We start from the raw sequence: 27,711 nt of genomic DNA on the forward strand, positions 1-27,711 counted from the left end.
TTCAACAGTTTTATAAAAGTTTAAATTTTTGAATGCCAAAATCTGCTGTCATTAAATAATTTCCGTATCTCCCCATAATTTCCCTCAACTCTGAAAAATTTAAATAGGGAAAAAAGACTGAACCTCATAACTTTGCAACTGGGAAAATTATATTTGATAAAAATCTAAAAAGATGCTTAAAATAAATATCAGTATTATCTGTTGAAATTATAACAAAATATAGAAATCTAATTCTGCCAAGCCTATATATAGGTAAGACGACTATCTAGCACGTGGCTGGGTGGAGCTCTTTTTGGCATCTGGTGGAGCCAAATAAAGTGGAATTTTCACAATCCTAAGATGTAGCTTTAGCAAAGTACAGCGGCAGTTTACTATTTTCAATCCTCTGTAAACTTTTGGATAACAATAAACCAGTGTGCCACCTTGTTTGTTTCTACACAGATATGTGTACGCATAGAGCTATTAAAATAATTATTTAACCATTCACTATAAATGTTCTCTCTTGTCCTGTGTTTTGTTTTGTGCATTTTACATCAGTTTCAGCCAAATACAGGCATCTTCTCCTGTGTTTGTAAATTGCTGTGTATATTTGCTGCACTATATAAATATTTCACAATAACCATGTGAATCACTTTACACACATTTGTGGAATAAAATATCGGGCTGGTCAGTTTAAAGATAATTCAGTCTAGAAGGATATCTCATAGGACCCAAAAAGAACTTTAAATAAATTATGTACAAGTTGAAGATACAATGTGACAGTCAACTATTAGAATATACTATATACATTACAAGATTTCAAACGGTTATAAGAACACAGTATATACTCTTGTTACTATACTGGTTGTCTATAAACTGTTCGAATAATATACACATATATGTACAAATGGTGTTAACATTGCTTAAACCACTGTTTCTCCTTTGGAAGAAGATAAGTCAAAGTATAAAATCAGAAAAACTACATAATTTTAGCCTATGTATAAATATATGTAGTGTATAACAAGCTTGTTCCAAAACTTGAAACATAATCACATGTAATAAAGTCCCTTATACAATGTATCAGCATATCTACAACTGTCTTCGTATGCTGTACATCTGCATTCATCTTCTGTAGCTGAAAATCTGGTTGTTGGATGATGTGATTTGGGAGAATTAGAATTTTGTTTCTGTTGGCATCTGTGGAAAGAAACAAAGAAATAAATATCACTTCTGGATAAAGATGTTCTTATGTAACTATCTTTCACTAAGCTATACAGGAGGATTTTCCAATCTAAGAGCGCGCAAGGGGAGATGGGGTTTAACATTTCCAATCTCAATCATATTATCCTTAGTGGCAATTCTGCGGCCCACTATTTTGGGAATATTTCCCTCTCACTCCTTTACCGACTATCTTTCCCGCTGCCATCCCTCCAATCACAATTACAGTCAGACCCCTGGCCGTCAAATCCAGCAGCTATATCTGGCATTTGGGTAAGTGAGAATAATGCTGTGCGGAAGAAGAGGTGAGGCGCTCACTAAGCACAACTCCTGACATCCTTGTTTGGGGCTCAGTCAATGAAAATTTTTAAGGGCAGGTGCAACCTGAAATCACCTGTCCTTAGCTGAGCCTGAGTGTGGAGCTTTCAGCCAAGCAGGTTTGAGCTCCATCCCCTTCCTATACAGGCTCCAAGAGTAGAACTGCTCCAGCCCCAAGTTGTAGGAATATTCAAGGGCTGTGAACGCTTGGGAGGAGTGTTATGGTGAGGAGGGAGGGGGACAGATTCAGCATTGATAAGCAGTGCTTATCACATCAGCTGACCTCTCCCCATCTCCCAATGTGGAAGTGCATCTGCCTGTTGCCAGCCCAGAAGGCCATGGATAATTTGTCCTGGCTGGGCCATAAACCTCCCACTACGGCTGTTTATTTGCCTTAAATAAAGTGCCAGCTACCAATCAGTGAAAAAGTTAAACAAACTGGATAGCTCATGGGGATGGAGCCTTTTACACCAAGGGGTTACTTTCTGAGTCTGACCGAGGTGGTCTGTGATTGGACATTATCGTCCTCCTGTTGGTGACTCATGGGAAGCAAATTGACCATCTCAGTCCCCATGGCAGTGCTGAAACCATAGCCAGAACTGGCTACCTGTGAGCTCAGTGAGCCTGAAGAGTGAGTGGGCTTGGAGTCTGAGCAACACTCAGACCCCTAGAGGTGGGTACAGGAGACAATGCTTAACACTGTGAGGCCAGTGCCTGTGCTTTCTCTTCTCTCTGTTGTGTCCCGGGAGCTGGTGAGGCAGCACCTTTCACAAGTGCTTGACTTCAGCCTAAATGTGTTTAGAAAGTGAAAGCGCTGTTGATCTTCTGTTGCTGCTGACATGCAGGGGGGAAGGGAGGGGGGCGGCCTTACCGTGTACGCCCGGTTGCGTAATTCGCCGTTTGTATTGATAATATAATGATCACTGCTTCCCATCTCCTGTAGTGAACAGAGGGACTCAGGGTTAGAAAATACCCTCTATTTCCCTCTCTTTTTAGCTAATTTCAAAGGTAATATTGCTCTAAAGACTCATAAAATGTAACTCTTGAGACTCTTGGCCATAGTGTTCCCTCTGTCTGTGCGGCTGGAGGGGACAGAGTCCTAGTGGCGCAGGGGTTGGTGTGGTGGAAGTGCATTCTCTGCGACACTCTTCCTGCCCCTCCTTCCAGCCAACTCTGGTGGAGCTTGCTGTGCTCCACCGCCCTGTGGAAGCAGGATTGGGATGGGGGGTGGCGCTGCTCAGTCAATGGCCTCATCTCTTGCTTGCCCTGCAGCATCCCATGCAGAAATCTAAGTGGAAATGAGGTCTTGTCTAAACACAAAAGTTGCACCAATTTAACTGACTCAGTTTAGAAGCTATTTAAATTGGTACCATTGGTGTGAACACCCTTCAGTTGGTTTAAGAGTGCCTCATATGGATTTAATTTGAGCTGATTCCTTACTGAATGAAGCTAAATTTAGATCAGCTACTTTTAAACTGATGTAAGAGGCCACACATGGGGCTTGCACCAATTTAATTACATCAGTTTCTAAACCGATTTAATTAAATCAATACGACTCTTGAGTGTAGACAAGGCCTGAGAATCCAAATCCAAGCGTCATCTCCTCCCCTGAGTCCCTTCTGCAATTGCTGCTGTAGGGCAACCATGGAGTACGGATCTCTGCAACCCTGGAGGAGCCAAGTTGCCAGCAGGGAGGGGAGATAGGCTGGTTCTCCAAGGACTTGGAAATTCCCTTTACTGTGGCTCCATCAGAGTGAAAGGCCACACCCCTGCCTTTATTACAGGCCTCTGAGCCCTGTCCTCTCAAGGTGATGGTTTCGGGGGAACTCCACTGCATGCAATTTCCTGGGCTTCCTGCATCCTCCATTGGGTGTCCTGGTAGGAGGGGATGACCCAGCCCCTTGAGACTATGTAAACAACTGCACTGTGAGCAATTTAAGGTGCAGGGCCTGCTCTAGGTTTTTTGCTGCCCCAAGCAAAAAAATTTTTGGCTGCCCCCCCCCCCCCACCCCAGCCCTGGGCTCACCCCCCTCCCCCAATTGCACCCTCCTGCTGCCCCAGCCCTGGGTCACTGGTAACTCGCTCCCAGGGCGGGTCATTCAGCAGGAATTTTGGATGTGCACAGAACACAGACAGGATTGGTTCCCATATGGTTACAGAACTGCAGTAAAGTGGAACAATTTTCAGCTTGTGTGACTGGAGGATATCTGGATGCATATTATAAGACTGTCCTACATAAATGAGGAAAAGCTGAGGTGCCTTTATTATTCTTTTGTTCCATTATTTGTTTCTATGGGGAATGCACTATCACGGTCTTCCTTTTAAACAAATAAAACTAAAACTTAAAAAAAAAAAAAAAAAAAAAGAAAGCAATGGCTGTTGAAAATAGTCCCAATCCTAGTAAACCACTGGGAAGCATTTCTTGCTCAATTTATTCTACTTTTTCTACAGCAAGTTACAGTGGATCAGTATATTTGATTTGGGGGAAATGAAGTAACAGCTGCCCAAATTGAGCTTGAGCACCCCTGAATTTTGAGGGTGTTCAGATCTGGAAGGCAGGTACTAGATTCCCTTTCTGAATATTAGCTATATCTGGAAAGGAAAAGTCAATTTCTGCTTCCATGGTTCAGAAGTGGAAATCCTCCTAAGTGCCTGGTACTGTATCTAAAGCTGCCCAGGTCCAGAGCCTCCTCTCCCTTACTTTTCATTTTAAATTCTAGTGGGATCCACATACCTCCCTTGCTAGGCTTCAGATAGAGAGGTGCACCATCCATTTAGTCCCCCCAATTCCTTCTTTGGGGGAGAGCCCAGGGCTGGGGTGGCAGGTGGTGTGGGTGGGGGGGAAGAGCCCAGGGCTGGGGCAGCAGGGGGTGCGGGTGGGGGCCAGAGCTGAGGTGGCAGGAGGTGGGGGGGGGGGGGGAAAGCCCAGGACTGGGACAGCAGGGGAGTGCACGTGGGGGCCAGAGCTGGGGCTCCAGGGGGTGTGGGCAGGGGAGAGCCCAGAGCTGGGGCAGCAGGAGGGTGCAGGTGGGGGCCAGAGCTGGGGCGGCAGGGGGTGTGGGGGGGGGAGGAAGAGCCCAGGGCTGGGGCGGCAGGAGGTGCGGGTGGGGGGAGAGCCCAGGCCTGGGGCAGCAGAGGAGTGCAGGTGGGGGCCAGAGCTGGGGCAGCGGGGGGGGGAAAAACCTAGAGCTGGCTCTGTTCCTACCATTCACAGCAAGCTGCAGATTTCAGTTCCATACTCCTTTCCCACACCCTTTCCTGTTGCTAGTGGCCAAGGGAATGCTGGGAAATGTAGTTCGTTCCCTGCTCCAGGGCTGGCTCTATAGGCAGGGAGCTAACCAAGGAACTACAGCTCCCAGGGCCTCCTGTTGGTTCTCAGCTCCCATGCTGGATTCTTGCGCCCCTTGCAAATCTGCCGCCCCAAGCAACTGCTTGCTTTGCTGGTGCCTAGAGCCGGCCCTGTTAAGGTGTTACTCCAGAGAAGAATGAACACGTAGCACAGTGGTTACCTTCATGGGTTTGAACTTTGGTGAGCAGGAGCCGTTCTTTTTTACCAAAATGTGTAAAACAGCATCGTGAATGCTGATGAAAAACATGGAGGGCTTAATCTCCTCATCAAAAAATGCACATCTTTCCAGCTTGTCCAGGAAGCCCTCTGCAGGGAAACAGAATCAAACCACAAACCAGTGACTGACAGGCCTGCAGTCATTAAGACAAAAATGAATTCTCAGCATATCCTTTGAATGAGCACACAGAATTTTCTAAGTGGGTTAGTTTGGCTGCCACAAGGCCTGATTCTCCACTGCCTTGCCCCTTTGGCATTTGCTGTGCTAAGTGGGCACCAAACAGTACATTCTCAGCTGGTAGCATTTCACATCTATCTTTTGTGCACTTTGCACAGAAGTGATGATACAAGCTGCACAGGAGAGGAGAACTGGCCCTTGTTGTTTTGTCTCCTCATTTAGGCCCCATCCTGTGGTGCTTTATGCTAACTTGTAAGGGCCAAAAAGTTTACAAGCAGTGTGTGCGGGGTGGAGGTTAGGGGTTGGAGAAACCCTACCTATGGGCTCTATGTATCCTCTGCATCATGCATAAGACCTTCATGGCAGGTCTCCGCAGCACACTGCGGATGGGGCATGGGCAGTGTGTCCATGTACAGTCTGGCTCCATATGGCTGTAATTTTGCATAGCCAGTGTCCCCTATGCCTGCAATATTGGGACATGGTTGGTCTGTGTGGGTTCCTGAGGCTTCACTCTTAGTTTGAGTTCCCCAGCTACCTGTACAGCACATGTTTATGCAGGCTCCCTTTGCTGTCCCAGGGCTGGGAACTCACTAGCTTTCAGGGGGGAAGACAGAGAGAGCATAGACAGAGGTGATATTTTTTTATCCTTCTAAGTCTGAATATTCACAAGTGGACTGAACCTCACTCTGGTGGGGTGAGGGAAATGGAAGGATGGGGAGATCTAAGATGGAGGAAACCATGAGGGTACAAAACCCTGAAAGGGGAAAAATGGACCCATGGGTATTTAGGGTGGGTGCAGATATTTTTACACATCTGGGTCCCATTTCCTCTTATCCACCCTTGGTCACACTTACATGAAAGGCTGACTTTAGCCAGTAAAAGCTTTATCTCATTTCAAGTCTGTTTAGTTTGGCTTGTTGGTTTTAGTCAATTAAAGTCAGTACTGCTGATGCCTGCAAGACTCTTTTAATTTGAGTCTGACTAGATGCTTTTAAAGATTCTTTTAGTATAAAAATTTGGTTTGCCCCTTCTAATTGTGTGGGGAAAGCAGTGTGTTGCTAGAAGAGGCATAACTGATACACGGCGACGAGCAATTGGTTGCTTCAAACCAAGATTAACAGAAATGGAAGAACTTACCTTGTGCTCCCACAATATACACATCCACATCAACCCGGACGAAGTCTTTTAAAGTCTGTTAAACAGAAAGCAGGCATTCCTTAGAGACTAACTCTTTTGCCATGAACTCAACAGCAATGACAGTGATTGTCTACAGCAGGTGTACAGTACAGTTGTAAGATAGCATTTGTATTTTGAGCACAAATAAATGGATTTAGGCTGCCATTGGAGTTAGTGACAAAATTTTCATTAACTTTAATGAGTGCAGAATAGGTTCTTTAGATTGATGCTGGACTTTGAAGCCAACCTTCTTTTGTAAGATAAATTTAAAAAGTTTATAATAATATATTTTAAGAAAAGGATCAATATTAAATAATATTAAGAGCTGAAAATGAAAATCTTTGATGGAAAGACAATGCCCCAGTGTGGTAAAGCATCGTTGCTCCTATTTTATAGATGAAGAAACTGAGATTTCCAGAGTTAAAGGACAGAATTTTCAAACATAAAGCTCAAACAGAACTGCAATTCCTACTAAAGTTAATGGAAGCTGTGGGTGCTCAGTTCATATGAAAATAAGGCTACTATATAGGTGCCAAAGTGACTTGTCCAAGGCGACTATGGAAGTTGATGGCAGAAACAGGAACAGAACCAGGTGTTCTGATTCCCCGTTTTATGTTTAAAATCTGAGACCATGATTCATACCTTATTGCTGTAAAACGTCCAGAACTGTTATCTGGTCAAGAAAGGAGTGTATAGCCATTGATATAACTGACTGGAAAATTTAGATGAAAATGAACAAAAATAGTTTTTATCAAAGTTTCCATGAAAAATCTAAACTTTTTTGTCAAAAAAATGAACACACCTAAGTTTTTGATGAAAACTCAACATTTTCCATGGAAACCAGACACTTTTTGTGAAAAATTTCAGGTAGTTGCAAACCCAATTTTCTGTGGAAAAAAGGTTTTGATGGAAAATTTTCAACTAGCTCCAACTACTGAGTCTTTATGCAATCTATTACTGATCTCCTATGCACATACAGGTGTACCTTTAAGAAACATAGTACATTTACATTTTTTTCTACTTGTAAGCCCTGGCTAGTTGTTTCATGAAAGGTAATTTACCTGTTTGAGGACTCTCAAGGCAGAAACATCAAAAAATGATACTGCTGTGAAATCAAGAATGAGGCTGTGGATGTCAATTCTGGGCACGGTGATGTTGGGAGGAAGTTCTGCATTCCAGTCAATTTGAAATGGTAAGTCTGCCATGTTAGTGGGCTGATCCAGCTCCTCTATTTTATTGTTGTCCAATTCTTCATCAGAATCATTCAGACCATTAACAGTGCAAATAAAGGATTTCTGTATTAAAGAGAAGAAATGGCCACAGTAAACATTACAGCCTCAGGTGTTGTCCAGCGATAAGAGCACACATTGATGTGTACACTTGAATAGTATACTGAGGCACTGGAGAGCTGAAGCCCTGATTGAATGCATCATCATTCACTACTTGTGCTTCACACTGGAAGGAATTCTACCTCCCTGTAGTTAGGAGCCATTTTGAAATTTCTGTTTTGTTCCAATTAATCAAGGATTTAGCACATGCGCCATAGCCCCCTGAATGGTAAGACTCCTCTGACTTCAGTGGGCTTTGGGTCAGGCCCATAGAAAGTGTGAAGGATTTCTCCTCAGAGAAAACCAAGTACTAGTTGTGAGCAAACATTAACTATAGCTCAAAACTTTTTCTCCTTGTGATCTGGTTCTACAGTCTGAGGGCAAACAAAGATCGTTCTGAAGAGAAGAGAACTTTGCCTAACATTAAGGCTGCAGACCGTGGTCCAGGGTGTTTATATTAACAAGAAAGCAACAGAGGGTCCTGTGGCACCTTTGAGACTAACAGAAGTATGGGGAGCATAAGCTTTCGTGGGTAAGAACCTCACTTCTTCAGATGGCATCTGAAGAAGTGAGGTTCTTACCCACGAAAGCTTATGCTCCCCATACTTCTGTTAGTCTCAAAGGTGCCACAGGACCCTCTGTTACTTTTTACAGATTCAGACTAACACGGCTACCCCTCTAATATATTAACAAGCTTATTTTTTAAGCTTGTATTTAGTTTAACAAATGATAATATGTGGGAATACGTATCCAACCTTACATTATATTGACACGGGGGAGGGTTTCAAAGGCACAATGGGCAGTTAGGTACCCAAGCCCAGACCCTCAAAGCTATTTAGGTGCCTAATTCTGCCCTTTGAGGATTTGGGCCTCAGCTCCCACTGAAAGTCCATGAAAATGAGATGCCTAAGGCCTGGTCTACACTGGGGGGAGAGGGGTGGGGATCGATCTAAGATACGCAACTTTAACTATGAGAATAGTGTAGCTGAAGTCGATGTATCTTAGATCAAATTAAAATTACTTACTTTGCGGGATCGATGGCCACGGCTCCCCCATCGACTTTGCTTCCGCCTCTCGCCGAGCTGGAGTTCAGCAGTCGACGGGAGAGCGATCGGGGATCGATTTATCGCGTCTACACTACATGCGATAAATCGATCCCCGATAGATCGATCACTACCCACCAATCCGGCAGGTAGTGTAGACATACCCTTTGTCTCCCATGTGCTTTGAAAATCTTTCCCCTAATTTATACCTCTCATCTCTGCTAGATAATAAGCTACATAATATAACACTTACAGGTGTCATTTGCAGCTCTCCTTTCTTCAGCATCTTTCTGATTTTCCTCAAAGCTTTATTGCGTTTGCGCAACACCCGCAATGGATTAAAACCAACCTGCAAAATAACATCTTGATTAACATTCCAGATTTCTTTTTATACAAACAAAAAAAATTCCCAGTATCCTCAGATCTGAGAGAGAACTTGATATTATTCTAAAAAGTGATTAGTGCTAGTAGATTCTTGGAGAGTGACCAAGTTAAAAAAAACAACAACTCCAAACAAACCTTAAATGAATTCACTATTGTGAATTAAAATCAAGTACAGAACTGTCTTGAGAAAGATAGTTTGTTGCGTTTAAGCAAATGCTATGAATCTCCGAACCAGATTCTCATCTCACTTACACTGGGGTAAATCTGAAGTTATGCTTCTGGACACAGTGGTTCCATTGTTTAAAATGGATTAACATGGTGCAACTGAGATTAGTGTTGGGAATAGGCCATATCCCGCCTGATTGAATTGGCCTCGTTAGCACTAATCTCCCACTTGGTAAGCAACTCCATCTTTTCATGTGCTGTATATTTATACCTGCCTACTGTATTTTTCACTACATGCATCTAATGAAGTGGGTTCTAGACCACGAAAGCTTATGCCCAAATAAATTTGTTAGTCGCTAAGGTGCCACAAGGACTTCTCATTGTTTTTGTATTCATGGGTTTGCTGGTATGAATAAGGGGCCTGATGCAAAGCCCACTGAAACTAACGGCAAGGTTTAAAAGGCTTGGGCTTGTGTTTACTTGGTATTGCCTCAGCGCAGGTGGCTGGATGTGACCTCTCGAGGTCCCTGCCACCTCTACATTTCTATGATTCCATGTTCAGGGAGAGCAGGCCTTGGGCTTCAGTATCTCCAGTATTCTCATAGGACTGGGATTATGTCATTGATAATGGCGTCACTGACCCTGAGGTTGTTCAAGGAATTATTCTCTCTGCAAGGCTAAATTGTCCACTCAGTTTGTCAATTATTTATTTTAAGACTGAACTACTCATTAATAATAATAAATAAATTACCCTGTCCTCATGTATTACTTCTATCAATGTAGAGGGAAGAGGCTGACTGTTGGGAATGAAAGGTATAAGGAAACTGGGTTGCTGTGGAGGGCTAAACAGTAATGCTGATGATGAAAGGGGGATGTCTATTGTTTTTAAACAACACACCAGCCACCAAACATGTAATCAGTAAGATGTGGCCTATCATCCCTTATCACTTGGCTCGTGTGCTGTCACTTGCCCCCTTCTTCTGCCTGTCTTTTTAGACTATAAGATCTTTGGGGGAAAAATGTGTCTTACTCTATATCTGGGGAGCGCCTAGAATTTCTTGGTTTTACTGCATTTTAAATAGTAATAATAATACTATCCTCTTGTGTGTCCTGTGTGATTGTGGCCTTTTTTTTTTTCAGAGGGACTTTTAAGAAAATATATAATTACAGTAGAAGTTCAGCACAACTGTAAGATAGGCTGTCATTTTCTTTCTTACACACACACACACTCAGTATTTGAAATGAACGCTGAAGGCCAGGATGCCAACCAGAGTTTAAGATGGAAGCTAGCCTAAACATTTTTGTCTATAGAGGTAATTAATGATAATAATGGTAATTGTAGTTGTATGTTTCTACTCTTTTTGGGCTCAGTTCTAGGCTAATTAAATCATAAACATGCTGAACGTGCAAGTTAATTATTATTGTTAATTATTAAGTTTTATTTATCTTTAATTTATTATGTAATTAGAATCATAGAATATCAGGGTTAGAAGGGACCTCCGGAGGTCATCTAGTCCAACCCCCTGCTCAAAGCAGGACGAATCCCCAACTAAATCCCCAAATGGCCCCCTCAAGGATTGAACTCACAACCCTGAGTTTAGCAGGGCAATGCTCAAACCACTGAGCTATCCCTCCCCTCTCCCCTTCAAATTCATTCATTTGAACTCAAAGTAATTCATTTAAAGTGATTGCCAAGAAAAAACTTACAGAGGTGATAAGTTTCTCCTGAAAGAAGTCAATATTAGCAAAGAATATCGGGGCCGGACAGCTGAAAATCTTCACTCCCTCTGGCTCATATATCTACACAACAAAGTAGGGGCGTTACTTACAAGTGTCTATTGCACAGAAATGCATGCAACAGATGATGTAAATAATATACAGGCTCTTACGTCTACATAATCCTTTCTGTTTTTGTAGATGTTGCTTCTTCCAACATTAGCCAAAAGAGTGCACTTTGGACTGCAAACAAATACAAATCAAGTTATTTATACATCATGCTGGAACATAATGGAATGAACAATTGCTGTGGTCTTTAAAGTCTTATCTTGCTGTTGGAAAGCTGTACTGCCTTAATGGCTGATAAAATAAAATGATCTCAGCATTATGATAATTGTACTGGTCATGTAATCAATCTAAGAGCCTTTTACTCTAAACTAAGAAAGAAAATTAACTATGAAAAGTAAATTCAAATGGGAGAAGAGTATCTATATTGACAGAGTGCTGTAGCTTATTATGGGCCAGACTGTGACCCCCGTATTCTTACTGGCAAGCATTACGCACGTGAGTAATAATTAGAATAATACTTAGCTATATAAGAGCTAGGTATAATTATTATTATCTAGATTATATAGTCCCATTGAAGTGTGATTCACATGCCTTTTCTCATTAACAGGAAGCAGAACACAACATTCCCCTTGACTTATAATATTTAGTATCCAGAATTATCCCCTAGAATTGATTTTGAGTGCAAAGTTGCAGGCCACATTGAGGCTGGAAAATTTGGTCCTCTATGTTTTAAATGAGTTTATTTTCAACATGCAGTCTTGATAGGGTTTACGTTATATTCAACATTTACTTACAACTGTGTGCGGAACACTATGGTCAGGAGTTCAAATCCTATTGAAACTCCTAGTCCAATAGCAAGCCCCAGTATTACAGTACATAGGAAAGTCACAATCCATATCATCTGTAAAAAATATACACAATTTCAGATGTTAAATTACACTAGGAAGCAAGAGTATAAACACAGATAGGGAACCAGAAACTCCGGGTCTGATCTCGACTGTGCCTATGCTCTTGGGTAAAAATCCTTCTTAGTTAACAGAACTGAGAGAGTGAGATTTACCAATCTCATGGGTGTGCTGGAAGGATAACTTAGTTAGTTAATGCTGGAAAGTCTTTTTGAAACTGAATGCTGTATAATAGATGTGAAGTGCTGATATATTAAAAAAGCATGACTTTGTATACAAAACTAGTTGAATGCGCTTAAAAATATCTGGCAAAAGGACAAGGTAGAATGTAAATCATGATATTGGGAAAGGTAATATTTGTGAATATAATCTTGTGTCGAGAGAGGAAAGTTTAGCTACTATGAATGTATTTAATTGAAAACTGGAAGTATTTAAATAATAATTATAAGAACACTTGGAATTTTTTATCACAGGCCTCAAAGTGTTTCATCATGCAGGGTAAAGATCCATATCCTCATTTTCGAGCTGGAAAACACTGAGGCCCACAGTAGCTACGTAACACAAAAAGTGAGTGGCCCTGTTCGGCACCGAACCCAGATCTTCTGATTCTACGAGGTATGCCTTGTCTACTGGCAATGCTGCCTTTCAGTCATTTCTTTAGCTTTATCATTAGCAGTAATTGCCAAGCTACACTGTAAGTGATGATTCATTTACATAGCTCTCATTGGCAGTAATGGGAGCTACATACATGTATTGAAGTGAAAATAGGTCCATAAATGTGTAGCCAACAGGCCACATATTTACCAATTTTTCTGTTACTTCTTTATATAATTGATTTTGAATGGTGGGATTTTTTTAATGAAGAAGACTGATGAAATGGGTGAATGTGAAGATTAAAGAGAGAGAACTGAGCTAAAAGAGATGAGACTGAGTGAAAAAACATTTTAAAAAAATCTTGTATAAAAATAAAAATGCAGGTCAGAGATGTGTTCAATGCAGTAAAGCAAGGCAAATAAACTCAATCTTTAAGAGAATTTGCAAAATAAATGCCTGTGCAATTGGATTTTATTCTTAAGTGTAAATTGGCTGCTACTTACACAGTCATATTTGTCCTTTTTCCATAAAACACCTATTTCTTTGAACTGCATAAGCATCCCCTTTAAATTGCCGAGAGCCAAAGCTGCAAGGACTGACTGTTAAAAACACAAAAGAGAGCAAATGCCGAATGTTATAATTACAAGATTCTAGTAACAGACACAGAGCATGGGCCAGAGGACAATGGGTGCTTCCTGCTACATTGACGCTGTGGGCCAGGATGTGCCATTAAGCTAGAGCACTGTATTAGATGCCTTCTGCACCTCCCCTTTAAGATAGTGGAGCATGTGCTTCTATTTGTGGCTGGCCTGCTGCACTGGCCAGTGCAGAAGAGGGTGGGGCCACAGCAGTGGTGGTGCCAGTCTTTGTGAGCAGGGAATGGTGGGTTATTGGTGGCACTGACCACACACAGCAGCACTCTCCATTCTGGCCTGGTGCAGAGGGGAGGCTCTGGGGGTGGGCTGGAAGATGGAGAGCGAGCCCACCTTGCACTCACCCAGCAGTGGTGACTCCTGTCCCGCAGGACTGGACCTGGGACCCCACTGTGGGTATTGTGACCTGGCGCACAAGGTTACAGCGCCATTCAGGTTTGGCCCAGCACTCCTCTGTCATGACGGAGAGCTGGCTGGGCCAAGTTGGACTGAATGGCGTTATGACATTGCACACAGGGTCACGGTTCCATGCTGACACATGTCCCAACATTTGGAACAGGGAGCCTGGCCCAGCCCTGTGGGACAGGAGCCACTACTGCCAGGGGAGAGTGGGGTAGCCCCGTGTGAAAATTTGTGTTGTAACCTTCTTTTGTCAGTTGCACAACATGCTTGAAAAGGTGCCACGTATACACCTAAAGGCTGCTGGGGGGTGGCAGGGGGCTGTTGCCCTCCATTAGCTCTGCCACTAGGTTTTTCATTGCCTCCTCTTCCTCCTTCTCCCTCCCCTATTTTCTTTAGGGCCCTCGCAAGGAGCAGTCCCTGGGCTCAGGAAAGACCAGGGGCTGCATTTGAGCATGGCCCCTTATCTGGAGAAGCAAATGGCCTGGTTAATCAGAATCTGATCTTATCTATTTGGGAGTTTGTGTGTTCATTTCTGTGATGTTTGGGTGTCCATGCTGACGTAGCGTGTCAGTCTGTACTAACTTCTCTGCAGGTTCCCTAAGGGGCTGGGGAGGAAGGAGAGGAAAGTTGCATGTCCCCATCAGTCCCATCCCTTATGAAAGACGTCCTATAGAATTTAACAGGCATAGGGTTATGTGAAAGCTTCATAGGCTTTTGCAAAATTACTCTAAAACTCTATAGTGTTGACTGGAGAATGAGATCCATGCTATGGATTTTTGACCTTACTATAAATTTCTATATCATGGACATAATTCCCTATGTAATTATCAAGGGGCTCAAAACACCTCTAAAAGTGTTACCATTTTCTATTAAACTCTATTGACTATAGATCACTTCCTCCCCAAACACGTGGGGTTCAGGGAAGGACCAGCTGACCCTTCCCATCCGTCCATGCAGGCAGGGACAAATTCACACTTGGAAAGTCCCCTCTGTGCATTGAGCTGGGGAAAACAATCAGGCCCTGACATAATCCTGCCCTGCTCCTGAAGTCAATAGCAAAATTCCTATTGACTCTAGCTGGAACAGCGTCAGGTCCTTGATGAGCAGGAATAAATCCTATGCAAAAGTAGAGAATACCTTCTGTAATGGTTCCAGGAGAAATCCAATGGCCACGATGACAATCAGGACAATGACAGCAGAGAGAAGACCAGCAACCTGTGGAAGAAAAGGATTTCACCATAAGTCTGTATCCTAGAGCACTTTGTGCAGCCAGTGCTATGTAGCATTCAGCTCTGTCAACATCTTGTATTTGCAATACCTGTGTTTTGCCTCCTGTGCTTTCCTGCACACCTGATCTTGACAGCGATGTACTTGCAGCAAATCCGCTGAATGCGCCACAAAAGATGTTACTCAGGCCAAAGGCAATTAATTCCTAACAGAATAATGAATATGAGGTTTTTTAAAGAAACAGTTCTGAAAAGATAGTTCATAAGCCAAAGCATTTTTAAAGCTATGTTCATTTGCAATGTACTATGGTCATATTGATTTAAATGTTTCTTGTTTACCTGGTTGCCATTTATGGGGTAATCATACTTGACAGAATATACTTTAGCGACTGAAAAGGCAACTGCAAATCCAACAATCGCTATGGAAAAAGCGTCACCCACACAACTTTGGAAAACCCTCATATCAAGTTGAACAGGAGGCTTAAATCTGTAAGAGAACCCAAAAGAGAGAACTGTGCCTTAACGGGGTGCTTAAGAAAACAGTATGGTAAGCAAAGCATTCAGTGAGCTTGGTGACAGTCCATCTCTTGTGCTATTTTAACTGTGCACTTTTCTGTAGAAGTGGGACCACAACATAATCTTGGCTCTAAATGCCAATGAACTTCAGGGATGTTTGAATCGGGATTGGGACTTTTCAGATTGAGTCCATTCCCTACTAATCTGCAATCAGCTCAGTTTGTAATTCAATTACCAGGCTCTCTTTACCGGAAGTCAAATCCTAAGGTGTCAAGCACCTGTAATGAGCATTATTATTTGTAAGATACACACAAGGCCCTTCCTAAGTCAAGGGCTGAATTGTTGCTGAGGCCTTGCACAGGTCCTCTGCACTGGAGTGGATTTCGCTCTATAGGAAAAAACTGCTGTGATTTGTTCTGGTTCTTTAGATAGTTAAATAAATATTTGCTAAGGAAGGTCAGTCACTACGTTTATATCTTTTCCTTATTTCCTGCTCCCTGGCTTTTTGGACTGGAGCTTTTGTAGTCCCAGGGCAATAAAAAGACATTCTTCAATGAACTGGTTTTTCAGTGCCCTTAAATTGATCAGTCTGAAATCTGAGGGTCGGAGCCTGTTGAGCAGAAGTAGCTGTTCCTCTGCTGTCTTCATCCACTGAAGCACCAGTGACTGTGAGCACTGTCCTGCAGGGGCAGTCAGTAACATTTCTGTCATCAGCAAAGGTTGCAGCAGTGTATTGTCATGTTATGTTTCTTTCTCGTGACACACTTCTGTGCTTATATTCTAAATGTAGGTATTTATGCCCTATTTGTCATGGGGGATTTAGAGATGTCATAGTAATCTAAGCAAACTGAGTCGTAATAATGTAATGAATGCTGTATGTGACCTGGTCAGTGGGGTGAAGTTATTAGATATTGAGTTACAAGACTTTTTTACATGAATGTATTGTTCTAGTTTAATAAGGGGTTGTGGGAAAAGCAAGCAGGAGAGCAACACAATAATTACAGATAGGCAACCTCTCAAGAAACACATTAGACAATACAGGACATTGATCTACTTCTAGGCTGTTTTGCCAGGCTGAAAACTAATAAATCAAAGGGTTATAAATAGGTAACAAACTTTCTTTGGAGAGCAAGAGGGAGCTCAATTGTCAGGAACTATTGAGGGGGACAGGCTTGCTTTAAGCAGACTATTTGGCTACTGGATACCACTGTTATTGCTGCTGGAAGGAACAGAACTCCAGGCACTGAAGACAGGTCAGGCCCATTGAGATAATCATAGTTGATCACAGGGGACTGCAGCTCAAGGACTGGTCTGAGTATGAGAATTGCACGATTCCACTCTGAGATAGCTGACGGCCTGAGACCTGAGTCAGGGTATGCTCAAAGACCAGGATGGGGCAGAAGAGCAATTAGTTCGGTAACTCTGACACCCCTTTTCCTAGTATTCAACTGGTCATTTCACACAACAAGGAATGAATTAATTAATTCTCAGTTTCTTGGAAGAAAAAATGCTTTTCATTACTGAATAGCTCTTATCTATTGAAAATTAGTCTGTTGAAAGCTGTGATATTGTTGAATGCAAAAAGTTTACTTAACTGCTCAGAAGAAGTAAGTTTTATTAATGCAGAGTATTTAATTAGAAGGCAGAGATGGGTGAATTCTGTGGCTAAGAACTTGTTTAGAAAGCATATTGTGCTCCACCGGAAAGTTTAAGAATTATACTCTTACCCTTTTTCTAGTTGTCCAATGACATCAACTTGAAACCTCTCTTTGAAATTACAGGCATAGGATATACCTGTTGCTATGACTGTCTGTAAGGTAGCAAAATTATCTACATTAGGAATTTGCAAATAAGACCACAAAAAAGTCACTATTTCAAACCATCCTTTCGCTTCTTCCTAGCAAACATTGCCTCTTTGATGTGCTTTCTAATGTCCTTACTAGTGGTAGATTAGGCCTCCAAAACTAGACATTTTCCTGCTATTCAGAGCCGAGGCGTAGCCAGCATGGGACATTTGGGTGGGCCTCGACTTTGGGTGTGTGGGCAATGATGGGGGAAAGGGGTAGGAGGGATCAGGGAGGCAGGAGGGATTGGGGGGGCCCGCCTCCCCTCTATCTCTTCAGCCGGCCTTGGGGGAGCGATAGACACTCTGGCCAGGGGTTCCTCGGGTCCCCCTGCATGCACCCAACTCTGGGAGGAGACGCTGCTCTCCAGTGCACACGGCTTCTGGCACCCATCTCTGTCCCACCGCCCCACGCCGGATCCAGCTCTCCAAGGCAGCAGGCCTGTCTTTTTTGAGGATCTCCTCTGCCACCGACACCAGGTCACCCGCTCGCCCACCCTCCTCGTCTGGTGCTCCCTCCCCTTCCGGTTGGGCGGGGGGCACCCAGTGTGCAGCGTCCTCCAGGTCTGGGCAGGGCTAGTGCTGGGGCCGGACCAGAGCCGGAGTTGGGGGGCTGGGCCTGGATGCTAAGTGGGTAGGCCATGGCCCACCTAGGCCCACTCATGGCTACGCTCCTGATTCAGAGGTAAGTTTTAGGTGTTACAGGTGTGTCTGTGTTCGTAACCCACCCTGAGATTCCAGCAAACTTTCTCATTAGTGGTGGAATACATCCTTACAAAATGGACATTTTCTGCTCTCCTTGAGTAAAAAAAAGTACTACAATAGTCTATAGTACAACAGCAGTGTTTCTCAACCCTTTCCGGTTGGGGACCCCTTATTCAGCGTTTTGTGACCCCATTACTCTTGCTTTCATAGTAAATGTAAACACTGTAGCCATGATACGGGCTATATACTTTATTTGTGTGTGTGTGTTTTAAGAAGCCGACGGAGAATAATGGACCTTGAAGAATATAGGAGACGGGGAGTGAGACAGTGGGAGAGGGTCAACTACATGGACATGAAAGGGGCAGAGCTACTGCACATAATAGATCAAAGGGTTATAAATAGTTTGATCTCAAAAACACTGAAAGTTTTGGCCACCCCAAAGTTATTCTGGAAATCTGATTTATTGATTGCTTTAGATTGTAATAACATTTTCAAGCCTCATGACCCCCCTGCCAGTTGTGACCCACCAGTTGAGAAATACTGCTCTGCAGCTGTCATAGCTATAAAGGGAAGGTTAACAGCCCTCCTGTGTACAATACTATAAAATCTCTCCTGACCAGAGACACCAAAATCCTTTTACCTGTAAAGGGTTAAGAAGCTCAGGTAATCTGGCTGACCACTGACCCAAAGGACCAATAAGGGGACAAGATACTTTCAAATCTTGGTGGGGGGGAAGGCTTTTGTTTGTGCTCTTTGTTTTGGGGGTTGTTCACTCTTGGGACTAAAAGGGACCAGACATCAATCCATGCTCTCCAAATCTTTCTGAACAAGTCTCTCATATTTCAAACTTGTAAGTATCAGCCAGGCAAGGTGTATTAGTTTTATCTTTGTTTTCTCAACTTGTAAATGTTCCTTTTGATAGAGGGTTTACCTCTGTTTGCTGTAACTTTGAACCTAAGGCTAGAGGGGGTTCCTCTGGGCTCTTTGAATCTGATTACCCTGTAAAGTTATCTTCCATCCTGATTTTACAGAGATGATTTTTACCTTTCTTTCTTTAATTAAAAGCCTTCTTTTTAAGAACCTGATTGATTTTTTCCTTGTTTTAAGATCCAAGGGTTTGGATCGGTGTTCACCAGGAAATTGGTGGAGAAGTCTCTCAAGGCTACCCAGGGAAGGGTTATAGTACTTGGGAGGGAGATATTCTGGGGGGGGAGGTAGACAGAGTTTCCCAAATAACTCATAAATAATTTGTGTGGTGGCAGCAAAACCAGATCTAAGCTGGTAGTTAAGCTTAGAGGTTCTCATGCAGGTCTCCACATCTGTACCCTAGAGTTCAGAGTGGGGAAGGAACCTTGACAGCCGTAGAGTTCCAGTAGAATGCTGTAGTGCTTGGTTTTAAGGGGAGTGTCTGATTTTACAGATAAATCAGACATAAAACATTTCATGAATAATACTTTTCTCTCTAAAGATATGTTAAATTATAAAACAGTGAAAGAAATGTAAAGCACATAATGATATCTCTGTCAGGATATAACCCACAATGGTTTTTGTCAAAGACAGAAAGAAGACAGTAGTTGAGAAAAATACTATAGTACGTAGAAACAGGTTTAAAACCCTGCTTTGTGTGGCACTATTGTCACTATACACTTGAAATAAGGAAGTGGAATAATCCTTACCACAAAGAGTTCAATTGGGATGGGCACTGGTAGTTTGGCTTTGTATCGCTCATTAATTTCTTTCACCACAAACACAATGACCAAGATAATGAGTGCTGTGACAAGATCTGCAATGTTTGTCTTCGTGATCTGCCCACCAATCTTTCCCAGAGTCTACAGAATTAAAAAGAGAGAGAGTGCTTTGAAATAGGCTGCCTTCGCTTGATGCAGTGGGCATCACCTTTTAAAAAAAAATAAAAATATTTATATTTCTTTAATTATTATTTTAGTCAGGATTTAGTTCTGGTGGAATGGTTTGGACTGAGACTCCTGGCGAGTAAAGAATGGTATTTATCCACAGATAGACAACAGCAATGCTAACTTCTCCACAATGACCCTCAAACCTGACTTCCTGATCTCCTCTCTAGGGGTGAGATGGTACATCTGTTTCCATGCTCTCCACTTAGCTTATCTGCTGAGACTGCTACCAGCAGGAGTGAGGAGTTGTGATACACATGCTTGCCAGCCAGGAACTGGACTGAGAACAACAAACAGCTTATTACATTTAGGACACCAGACAGCCATCTGGTGATAATAACTGTTGGCCACCACAAACCTGACCCAGAGTGATAATGATAACATACAGGTGAAGGGCTCTATTTCCCAGATCCCAGGAAGTCAGAAATTTTTGGGAAAAAATAACTGAACACATAAATAAATCTTCAGCAAGTCAGCTCTTTCTTTCTTTGTTTCTTTTGATTTTTAATCATGCAACCAGACCCCTGGGAGCTAAACCCAAATGAAAGACATCTACAATATTGCATTTATTTATATTCCAGTCCAATAAGAATTAGTAGATATAAGAAAATGCCCGAGACAAAGCTACATGGACTCTGAAGGACATGCTAACATATTGTAGAAAAGGTCATATAATTAGCCTATTTGTGCACCCAATACAATATCTAAATATCATTATTTTGTGACAATAACACATCTTTTTGCAAATTGCTTCTTTTTTTTTTTTACTCTGAAGATTCGGTTGGTGTAACTACTTGGTGATCTAGAGTCTGATATACTCTACTTGTCTATGTAACCCACACACCTTCTGGGTGTGGGGCTCTGTTCCATCTAGTGGCACTGAGACCACTTAGAGAGAGAGAGAGAGATTAATGACATTGCTTTACAGCCCTAGCTAAAGACAAGTGGCTTTTAGCTCATGCAGTAGAGACTCATGCATTTAGCTACAGAGGTCCCAGGTTCGATCCCGCCTGCCGACGACCGGGGTCTGTCAGTATTGCATCATGTTGTTAGCAACTGAGGAATACTTACACAGAAAATTGAAAGTGGTTCCTTACATCCAGTAACCGGTAGCTGGAGTATGAATTTCAGCTGAGACACCACAACATGGATAGCTGCAGCAGTAGTGAAACCACTGATTAATGACTGAGATAGATAAATAATTACGAATCCAACCTGTAGTGCTCCCAAAAGCAACTGTAACACAAAACAACCAATCATTTGTTAGATGTAGTTAGAAGAGAAGCACAATATTGTTGACCCCAAACATTCAAAAATCATGATTGGGATTGGTTTATGAATTGTGAGTTTTTTTTTTAAATAATACATTTTTTTTTAAATTTTGCATTCTGGATTCTGAGCCTTTAGGGTTCCCTTGGTTCATGTTTCCAAGCTTTTCTCTGCAAACCAAGAGGATTAGGAACTTACTTTTAAAAAAAATGAAAGCTGAGATTGTCACCTAATCTCATGACTCCAAGATCTGGGGCTTTAAGAAACACCCAAATATTGTGAGACTTGCATGACAGTGGGCAACACTGGAAGCATAAGTAACAGTCATTCCTACAGAAATCCTAAACCTCTGAGTTTTACTTTTGATCCAAAGTAAGGGTATAGCTACACAGCAAAGAAAAGCCTTTGGCTGGCCTGAGCCAGCTGATTCAGACGTGCGGGGCTGTTTCATCGCTTTGTAGAATTCTGGGCTCAGGCTGCAGCCCCAGCTCTGGGACCTTCCCACCTCATGCCAAGTCAGCGGGCATGGGCCAGCCGTGTGGGTTTTCTTTGTTCTGTAGACATATCCTAAATGTCCTTGCTGTTAAAATTTTCAGTGTATCCATATTTCTTACACATTATAAATCTTTCATGATGTGGAAACATATATATGCATTCACTACACAGGAATGTGTTCTACAGTATTATTTCCAGAATAAAATGGAACTAAATATATTTGTCTTCCTCTCTGACTTCATCCTTATACTGTATCACTGTTATATGAAGCTTCCTTCAATATGACTGTTTACCTCACCAATATAATGGCTCTATTCTGTTCTCAGACCTATGGATATGTATCACTGCCCCTCTAGGAAAAATCTGGTTAATGATTTTGCAATAAGTGGGGCATTCTGTGCTTGGATAGCCTGTGGGATCGGGCCCATGCACAATAATTGTTTTTAACAGAAATGTAGCAGCATATGAAAGGTAGGGCCATCCTTAATGCCCTTGTCAATAGCCTGCAAGTCAATATCTGTAGAAGCTTCCAAATAGCTCACCCAGATGGCTCCTGGTCAATGGGACAAATTCATCCAGTTGGGAGGATGATGGTGGTGATGGTTTAATTTATAGTCCCTTGGGACTGGCAGCATGGAGGAAGGATAGATAGATAGATATCATTATGAGGTACCAACCTGAAAAATTCCAGCAAGGAGTGATACAGTTGCTGCCACCTGTATCTTCTCGTCATCTAGTGCCGTAGAAGTCGTTAAAGTGCTGTTTCCAACACTCTCCTCATCGACTAACTTCATAACTACTTCTCCCACCATTATACTCAGAACAGGGAACGGACCTAATTCACACAAAGTAATGCATTAAAGCTGGACGGGTAAAATATAAGTTTCCATCAACCACAATTTTATTTCATGTTTGAAAAAAGTTACAAAGCTTTCCCAAATGGAACGGTGTGTAATAAGTTACGTCTGGGGATTTTCATTTCTTTATTTTCCACATGAGTTACTAAAACGTAAACTATGAAAGAGAGCAGAGTAAATACTGTGCAATATGACTTAACTTACCAACAGAGATATGTCTGGAAGTGCCAAAGAAAAAATAGCCTATGACTGGGAAAAAGGCTGCATAAAGTCCATACCCCGGGCGAACATACACTAGTAAAGCAAATGCTAGACCTGTAATAATAGAAAACACAGGGAAAGTTAAGCACATATTAGAGGTGGAAGTCTACAGGATCTCTCGACATGGACTTACATGGTATTTTGATCTTAGAAAGAACAAAAACAAAGCAAAAGCATTTCCCAAAGATTACCTTGCAGGACAGCCACCAGCCCTGTGCTGAGCCCAGAGACAAAGTCACTCAGGAGCCATTCCTTGACGCGATATGCTGGCAACCAGGAAGTTATAGGTAACAAACCAGTGGCAATATTCTTGGCCTTTTGTGGGGAACATCTGAAATATGTGACAAACCACAGTTCAGGCAGCTAACATCTTTGAGTCAGTCAATAGTGAAACCTAATCTTGATATATAAAACTAAAGGATAAGAATTTAGATTTCAGCCTGTCAGAGGTATCCAACATGGAACAACCTGCCTGAGCCATAACCCCACTGTTTCAGGAATATTTTTAGGCAAAAGAGTGACACATTCCTCCATGGTGGGACTCCATTAACAAGAGTTACACTAGGGGTCATCTGAGTTGAATGGATGGAGTTACCTCAGTGATTAACTGAATTGAATGGAGTTAAGGGATGAATTTGTCCCTCAGTGTTGAGAGTTAATGTTTGTTTTCTTCAGAATGGGAGAGGTGGATGTTGAAGAAACCAACAGCAAAAGCTGGGTGAAAGTCTTTATGAGACTAGCTGGAAGGAAGATTGTAAGACTCATAGACTCATAGACTTTAAGGTCAGAAGGGACCATTATGATCTTCTAGTCTGACCTCCTGTACAACGCAGGCCACAGAATCTCACTCACCCACTCCTGTAACAAACCCTCTGATCTATGTCTGAGCTGTTGAAGTCCTCAACTTGTGGTTTAAAGACTTCAAGTGCAGAGAATCCTCCAGCAAGTGACCCGTGCCCCACGCTGCAGAGGAAGGCGAAAACCCCCCAGGGCCTCTGCCAATCTGCCCTGGAGGAAAAATCCTTCCCGACCCCAAATATGACAATGTAGTTCAGAATATTTGAGAGTTAGGAGGTAGCTCAGGGGATCTATTTCTAACATCAATATTTACAAAAAATGTTTCTTACCTAAAACATACCCTCAGATGATCCAAAAAGGTTTTATGGTATCTGTGCACTTTCTTATGTTCTTCACCAAATGAGTTCTCTGAGTATACCGGTCTGGCCACAACATACTGGTTGCCTACAGGTTCAACCATTTTTCCTGAAGTGCTGGGTTAGGATGGAAGATTCTTATGTATAGCTCTTTGACACTAGTCACTTAAAAACCTGAAAATAAATAACAGAATGTGCCTCTTAAATAACTCAGGAGGAGCATTATGAAGTGCACAGATGAGTGGATTCCAAACTGAGCATTACTACCTTTGAAGATCAAAAGAAACAGGATTAAGAAAAATAAATTTTGTTTTGTCAGAGTGACCTCCTTCCCTCCCCCTCACATTGCTAGGGAGCACTTCACTAGGGAAAGAAAGCTATTGTTCCAAAAGAGACAGTCAGAATGTTGAGATTGGGTCAGGGTTAGCTTATCTCCTAGTCAAGTGTTTACCAATAAAATCTACCTCAATCAAGGGAAACTGATTGTTTTTAATACAATTTCCTGTTGTTACACTGAGCGTGAGGAACACTATGGGCTGCCAGGAAGTTTGGGAGCTCACTGAATCTGACCTAGCAACCTAAGGAGTAAAGATGTGTCCAAGCCTTTGGACTTTGTGAAAGCTTGGAACTGGAGTCAAACTTTTTGGCTTGGCTCCATAGAGACTAATGAATGGCTGTATGCAATAATAAGGATAACTTCCTAGATTATTTACTTTTAAGTAGATGTTTCCTTTACAGCTTCTTGCATGCTTCTTCCCCAGGCACCTGCACAAGTCTTCATCACAGTCATCCCCTCAGTGTTATTTTCTATCCTGTTCCTCATGCATACTAACATTGTATTTGTCTGCACTGAGCAGAAGTTTTTACTGAGCTGTCCACTATAATCCCTGGTCTTTCTCCTCAGTGGCTATAGGGAATTTAGAATGCAGCATTGTGAATGAGTAGATTATTATCATTCTTCCTAGTGGGCATTACCTCAATTTTTTCAACAATTAATTTAATCTGCCATTGGGCTGCCCATTCACCGAGCTTGGGTAGGCTCCTCTGAAATTCTTCAAAGTCTTCCTAGTTCTGATTAGCCTAAATAATTTTGTGTTGTCTGAAAAATGTTTCCACCTCACTGTTCATCACCTGTTCCAATCATTAGTAAATCTATTAGACAGCATCAGTCCTAGAACAGAACCTTGGAGCACCAGCTGTATAATCTTTCGCCATCTTAAAAACAGACTGTTTATTCCTACAACTTGGTTTTCTGTCTCTGAGCACAGAAGTTTCCAAACTGTGTTGTGTGGATCATGGTGGTCAGAGGAGAGGTGGCTGGCCACTTAGTGCTAGTTCCCCCTTGTTTCCAACTACTGAACTGCATTACAATACATTAAATAAATATCTAACATTTTGCTTCCATGTATGCAATTGTTGAAGTTGTCAGAGGTATGTTATATATTTGCAAATGGGAAGAAGTGGTCATGATTGTGACTGAGAGGACAGGTGCTTAGTCATGAAACAATCTCTGCATCAAAATCTGGTTCCCACCATGAAAAAGTTTGAAAAGTTTGGTTAGCCCCTTTCTCATCCATGACAGAACTCTACATGTTACCCCATGACTATTTAGTTTCTTAATAGCCTCTTGAGGGAGACTTTGTCAATGGCTATTTGAAAGTCCAAATAAATTATGTCAACTGATTCTCCTAAAACCACTCTTTTGTTGATATGCTGTTTTTCGCCTTTGGCAATGGCTTGAGAAAGTATTTTCATAGATGATATAACAACTTTTTGCTACAAAAAAAAATCAGACCTAAAGGTTCTCCAAAATTTGAAACTAAGCCATTGCACACTCCACCAGACAAAAATAGTTAAAACCTAGGTCCAGCCGTAGCTGGTTTATTCTTCCAGATCCTGTCCCAAATTCCACTGAAGTCAACAGGAGTCTTTCCATTGACTTCAATGCCTATCTATCTTTAGTTTTATACTTCTGCCCATCACCGTAGTATCTGAGCAGTTGGATCAGAGCCCCAGACCTGAGGCTGATGGTGTTTAAATAGATGTGGTGTTTTATTTTATTCTTTCTTCATTGATCCTTAATCTGCATGTCCTAGACATGTTTCTAGATCAGAATTTCCCTCATCAGAGATTTTAGCGTTGTTATATTTCCCAATATATGAGAATCTGCATATGAACCTTTTAAGCTTCATGTTGCAAGGTCTAATGCTATTGGAATTCCTTCTTCAATAGTTCTGTGCTTTGTATGTCACACCTGATGCACTGTATTAATTCTTTGAAACACTCACAGAAAATAAATATTAAAACATTGGCTGTACTTATACATCTCTCAGACATTTTCCCCTGATGCTGCAGCATTTATGAATTCCTTAGTCAGCACTTTGGTTTTATTGCCCTTCTTTTATCTTCCAGAGTGCTAAATTAATTTACTGAGCTCAGAGTACATTGAGTATGTTTCTTCAGGACTCTCCTGTACTCAGTTCCACTTCACTATTCCAGTTGACTCTTTACAATAGCACAGTTGTTTTCTTAAAGTTTGTCTTGTTCAAGATAAGAGGCTCTCCCTTATAGAAACCCAAATATGTTAAGCCGCATTCTTATTAGATTTTGAACAGTGTCCCTTAGGTTTTCAACTACAGTTCCGGTGCCTTAAAATTCTTCCATCTTGAAGAGGATTTCTTGCTCCTCAAGGTGCATGTCACTGAATAACACTGAGTTCTACATGACTACATATGTGCTTCCTTCTCCTGTATGTTGTATCAGGAATCTATCCAGTACCCCACACAGTACTGTCCTTCTACTGCTTCCTCTGATTTTATCCCTGTGTATGTTCAAGAAGATAAAATCCCAGAACCACTTGCATTTTGCTTAGGAATTAATTATTTTAAGCTTCATTTTCCAACCCTCTTTATCATTAATTACTTTAAATATTTGAAAGAAAATGTAATGCTGGATAGTCCTGGAGACTGATGTCCTCTACATAGCCACAGAAAATATGCAGCACCAAGAAGTAGCCTAATGTCAGTTTCCTAAACTGCCTTGCCAAAGTGTTTCTGCCTTTTAATCTTCCCACTGAGACTGCCATCTAGTTCCAATTCTGTTAGTGGCTTTTGTAATGTGGAGGCCTGTCCATTGGGAACTAGACTCAGATTACACCAGTCACAGAACAGCCATCAAATGATAACAACTTTAACTCATTATTAGCCAAGGTTGGATTTGAACTGACAACCTAGAGATAATAGTCTATTCTACATAGGTTCTTGTATTGATCACATCACTCTGGTGTCTGAACACTTTCTAACAGTGCATTAAGCAATATGGCTAACATCTGTCACCTATACAAGACTCTATCCCACTACTAATCCCCTAAAATATCTATGAAGCCTTTGATAAAGCACATCTTATTGTATGCATGCTGTTATTTGAAACTGTTAAATACATAGCTGTTTGAAGTTTCTGTAGGATTTTTCCCCTCACGATATTACAAATATAATACAAATATATATAGTTCAAAAGCCACCAGCAAATAAACAAATTCTGTAAAGAAGGCTTTTATCTTTCTCAAGAAATTATATAACGTAAAACATTTTGTTTATATGTCATGCTCTTAGAACTAATTTATGCATCATGCACACACATTGGTAGTTCTGAATCCTACCTGATGTGTTTTCTATGAAGCCCTTTGGAAGAAGGTATCCAAGAAATTCAAGGCATAAAGTTTCTCTGAGTCAGTGCAAGCAGCTACTGCTGTTCTTCATTTCAAAATTTCCCTATATACT

At 41.8% G+C, this 27,711-nt stretch overlaps 1 protein-coding gene across 1 annotated transcript; it reads right to left on the bottom strand.

Annotated features, from left to right (window-relative positions):
- Positions 1–701: 701 nt before the first annotated feature.
- SLC26A3 (solute carrier family 26 member 3) lies at positions 702–27,711 on the bottom strand. The gene is made up of 21 exons (XM_008173661.4): positions 27,591–27,711; positions 23,906–24,106; positions 22,970–23,109; positions 22,722–22,832; positions 22,338–22,495; positions 20,968–21,132; positions 19,660–19,812; positions 17,163–17,245; positions 15,259–15,406; positions 15,012–15,125; positions 14,831–14,908; positions 13,142–13,237; positions 11,934–12,040; positions 11,244–11,313; positions 11,062–11,154; positions 9,059–9,154; positions 7,496–7,729; positions 6,396–6,450; positions 5,025–5,170; positions 2,387–2,452; positions 702–1,176 (listed from the first exon to the last, which is right to left on the bottom strand). The coding sequence occupies exons 2-21, from the start codon at positions 24,034–24,036 to the stop codon at positions 1,153–1,155; spliced, it is 2,268 nt and encodes a 755-aa protein (XP_008171883.2). The 5' UTR covers positions 24,037–24,106; positions 27,591–27,711; the 3' UTR covers positions 702–1,152.

This window comes from Chrysemys picta, chromosome 1 (genome assembly GCF_011386835.1).
Source record: "Chrysemys picta bellii isolate R12L10 chromosome 1, ASM1138683v2, whole genome shotgun sequence".
NCBI classification, from domain to species: Eukaryota; Metazoa; Chordata; order Testudines; family Emydidae; genus Chrysemys; species Chrysemys picta.

Bases quoted from the DNA above. Each gene is read 5' to 3' on its own strand.
- SLC26A3 (XM_008173661.4), bottom strand. From the start codon at position 24,036: ATGGTTGAACCTGTAGGCAACCAGTATGTTGTGGCCAGACCGGTATAC. The intron at 23,110-23,905 runs GTAAGAAACATT...CACATATTTCAG, and splicing joins CATCTGAGGGTATGTTTTAG to ATGTTCCCCACAAAAGGCCA. The intron at 5,171-6,395 runs GTAAGTTCTTCC...GTTTCCCTGCAG, and splicing joins GTATATTGTGGGAGCACAAG to AGGGCTTCCTGGACAAGCTG.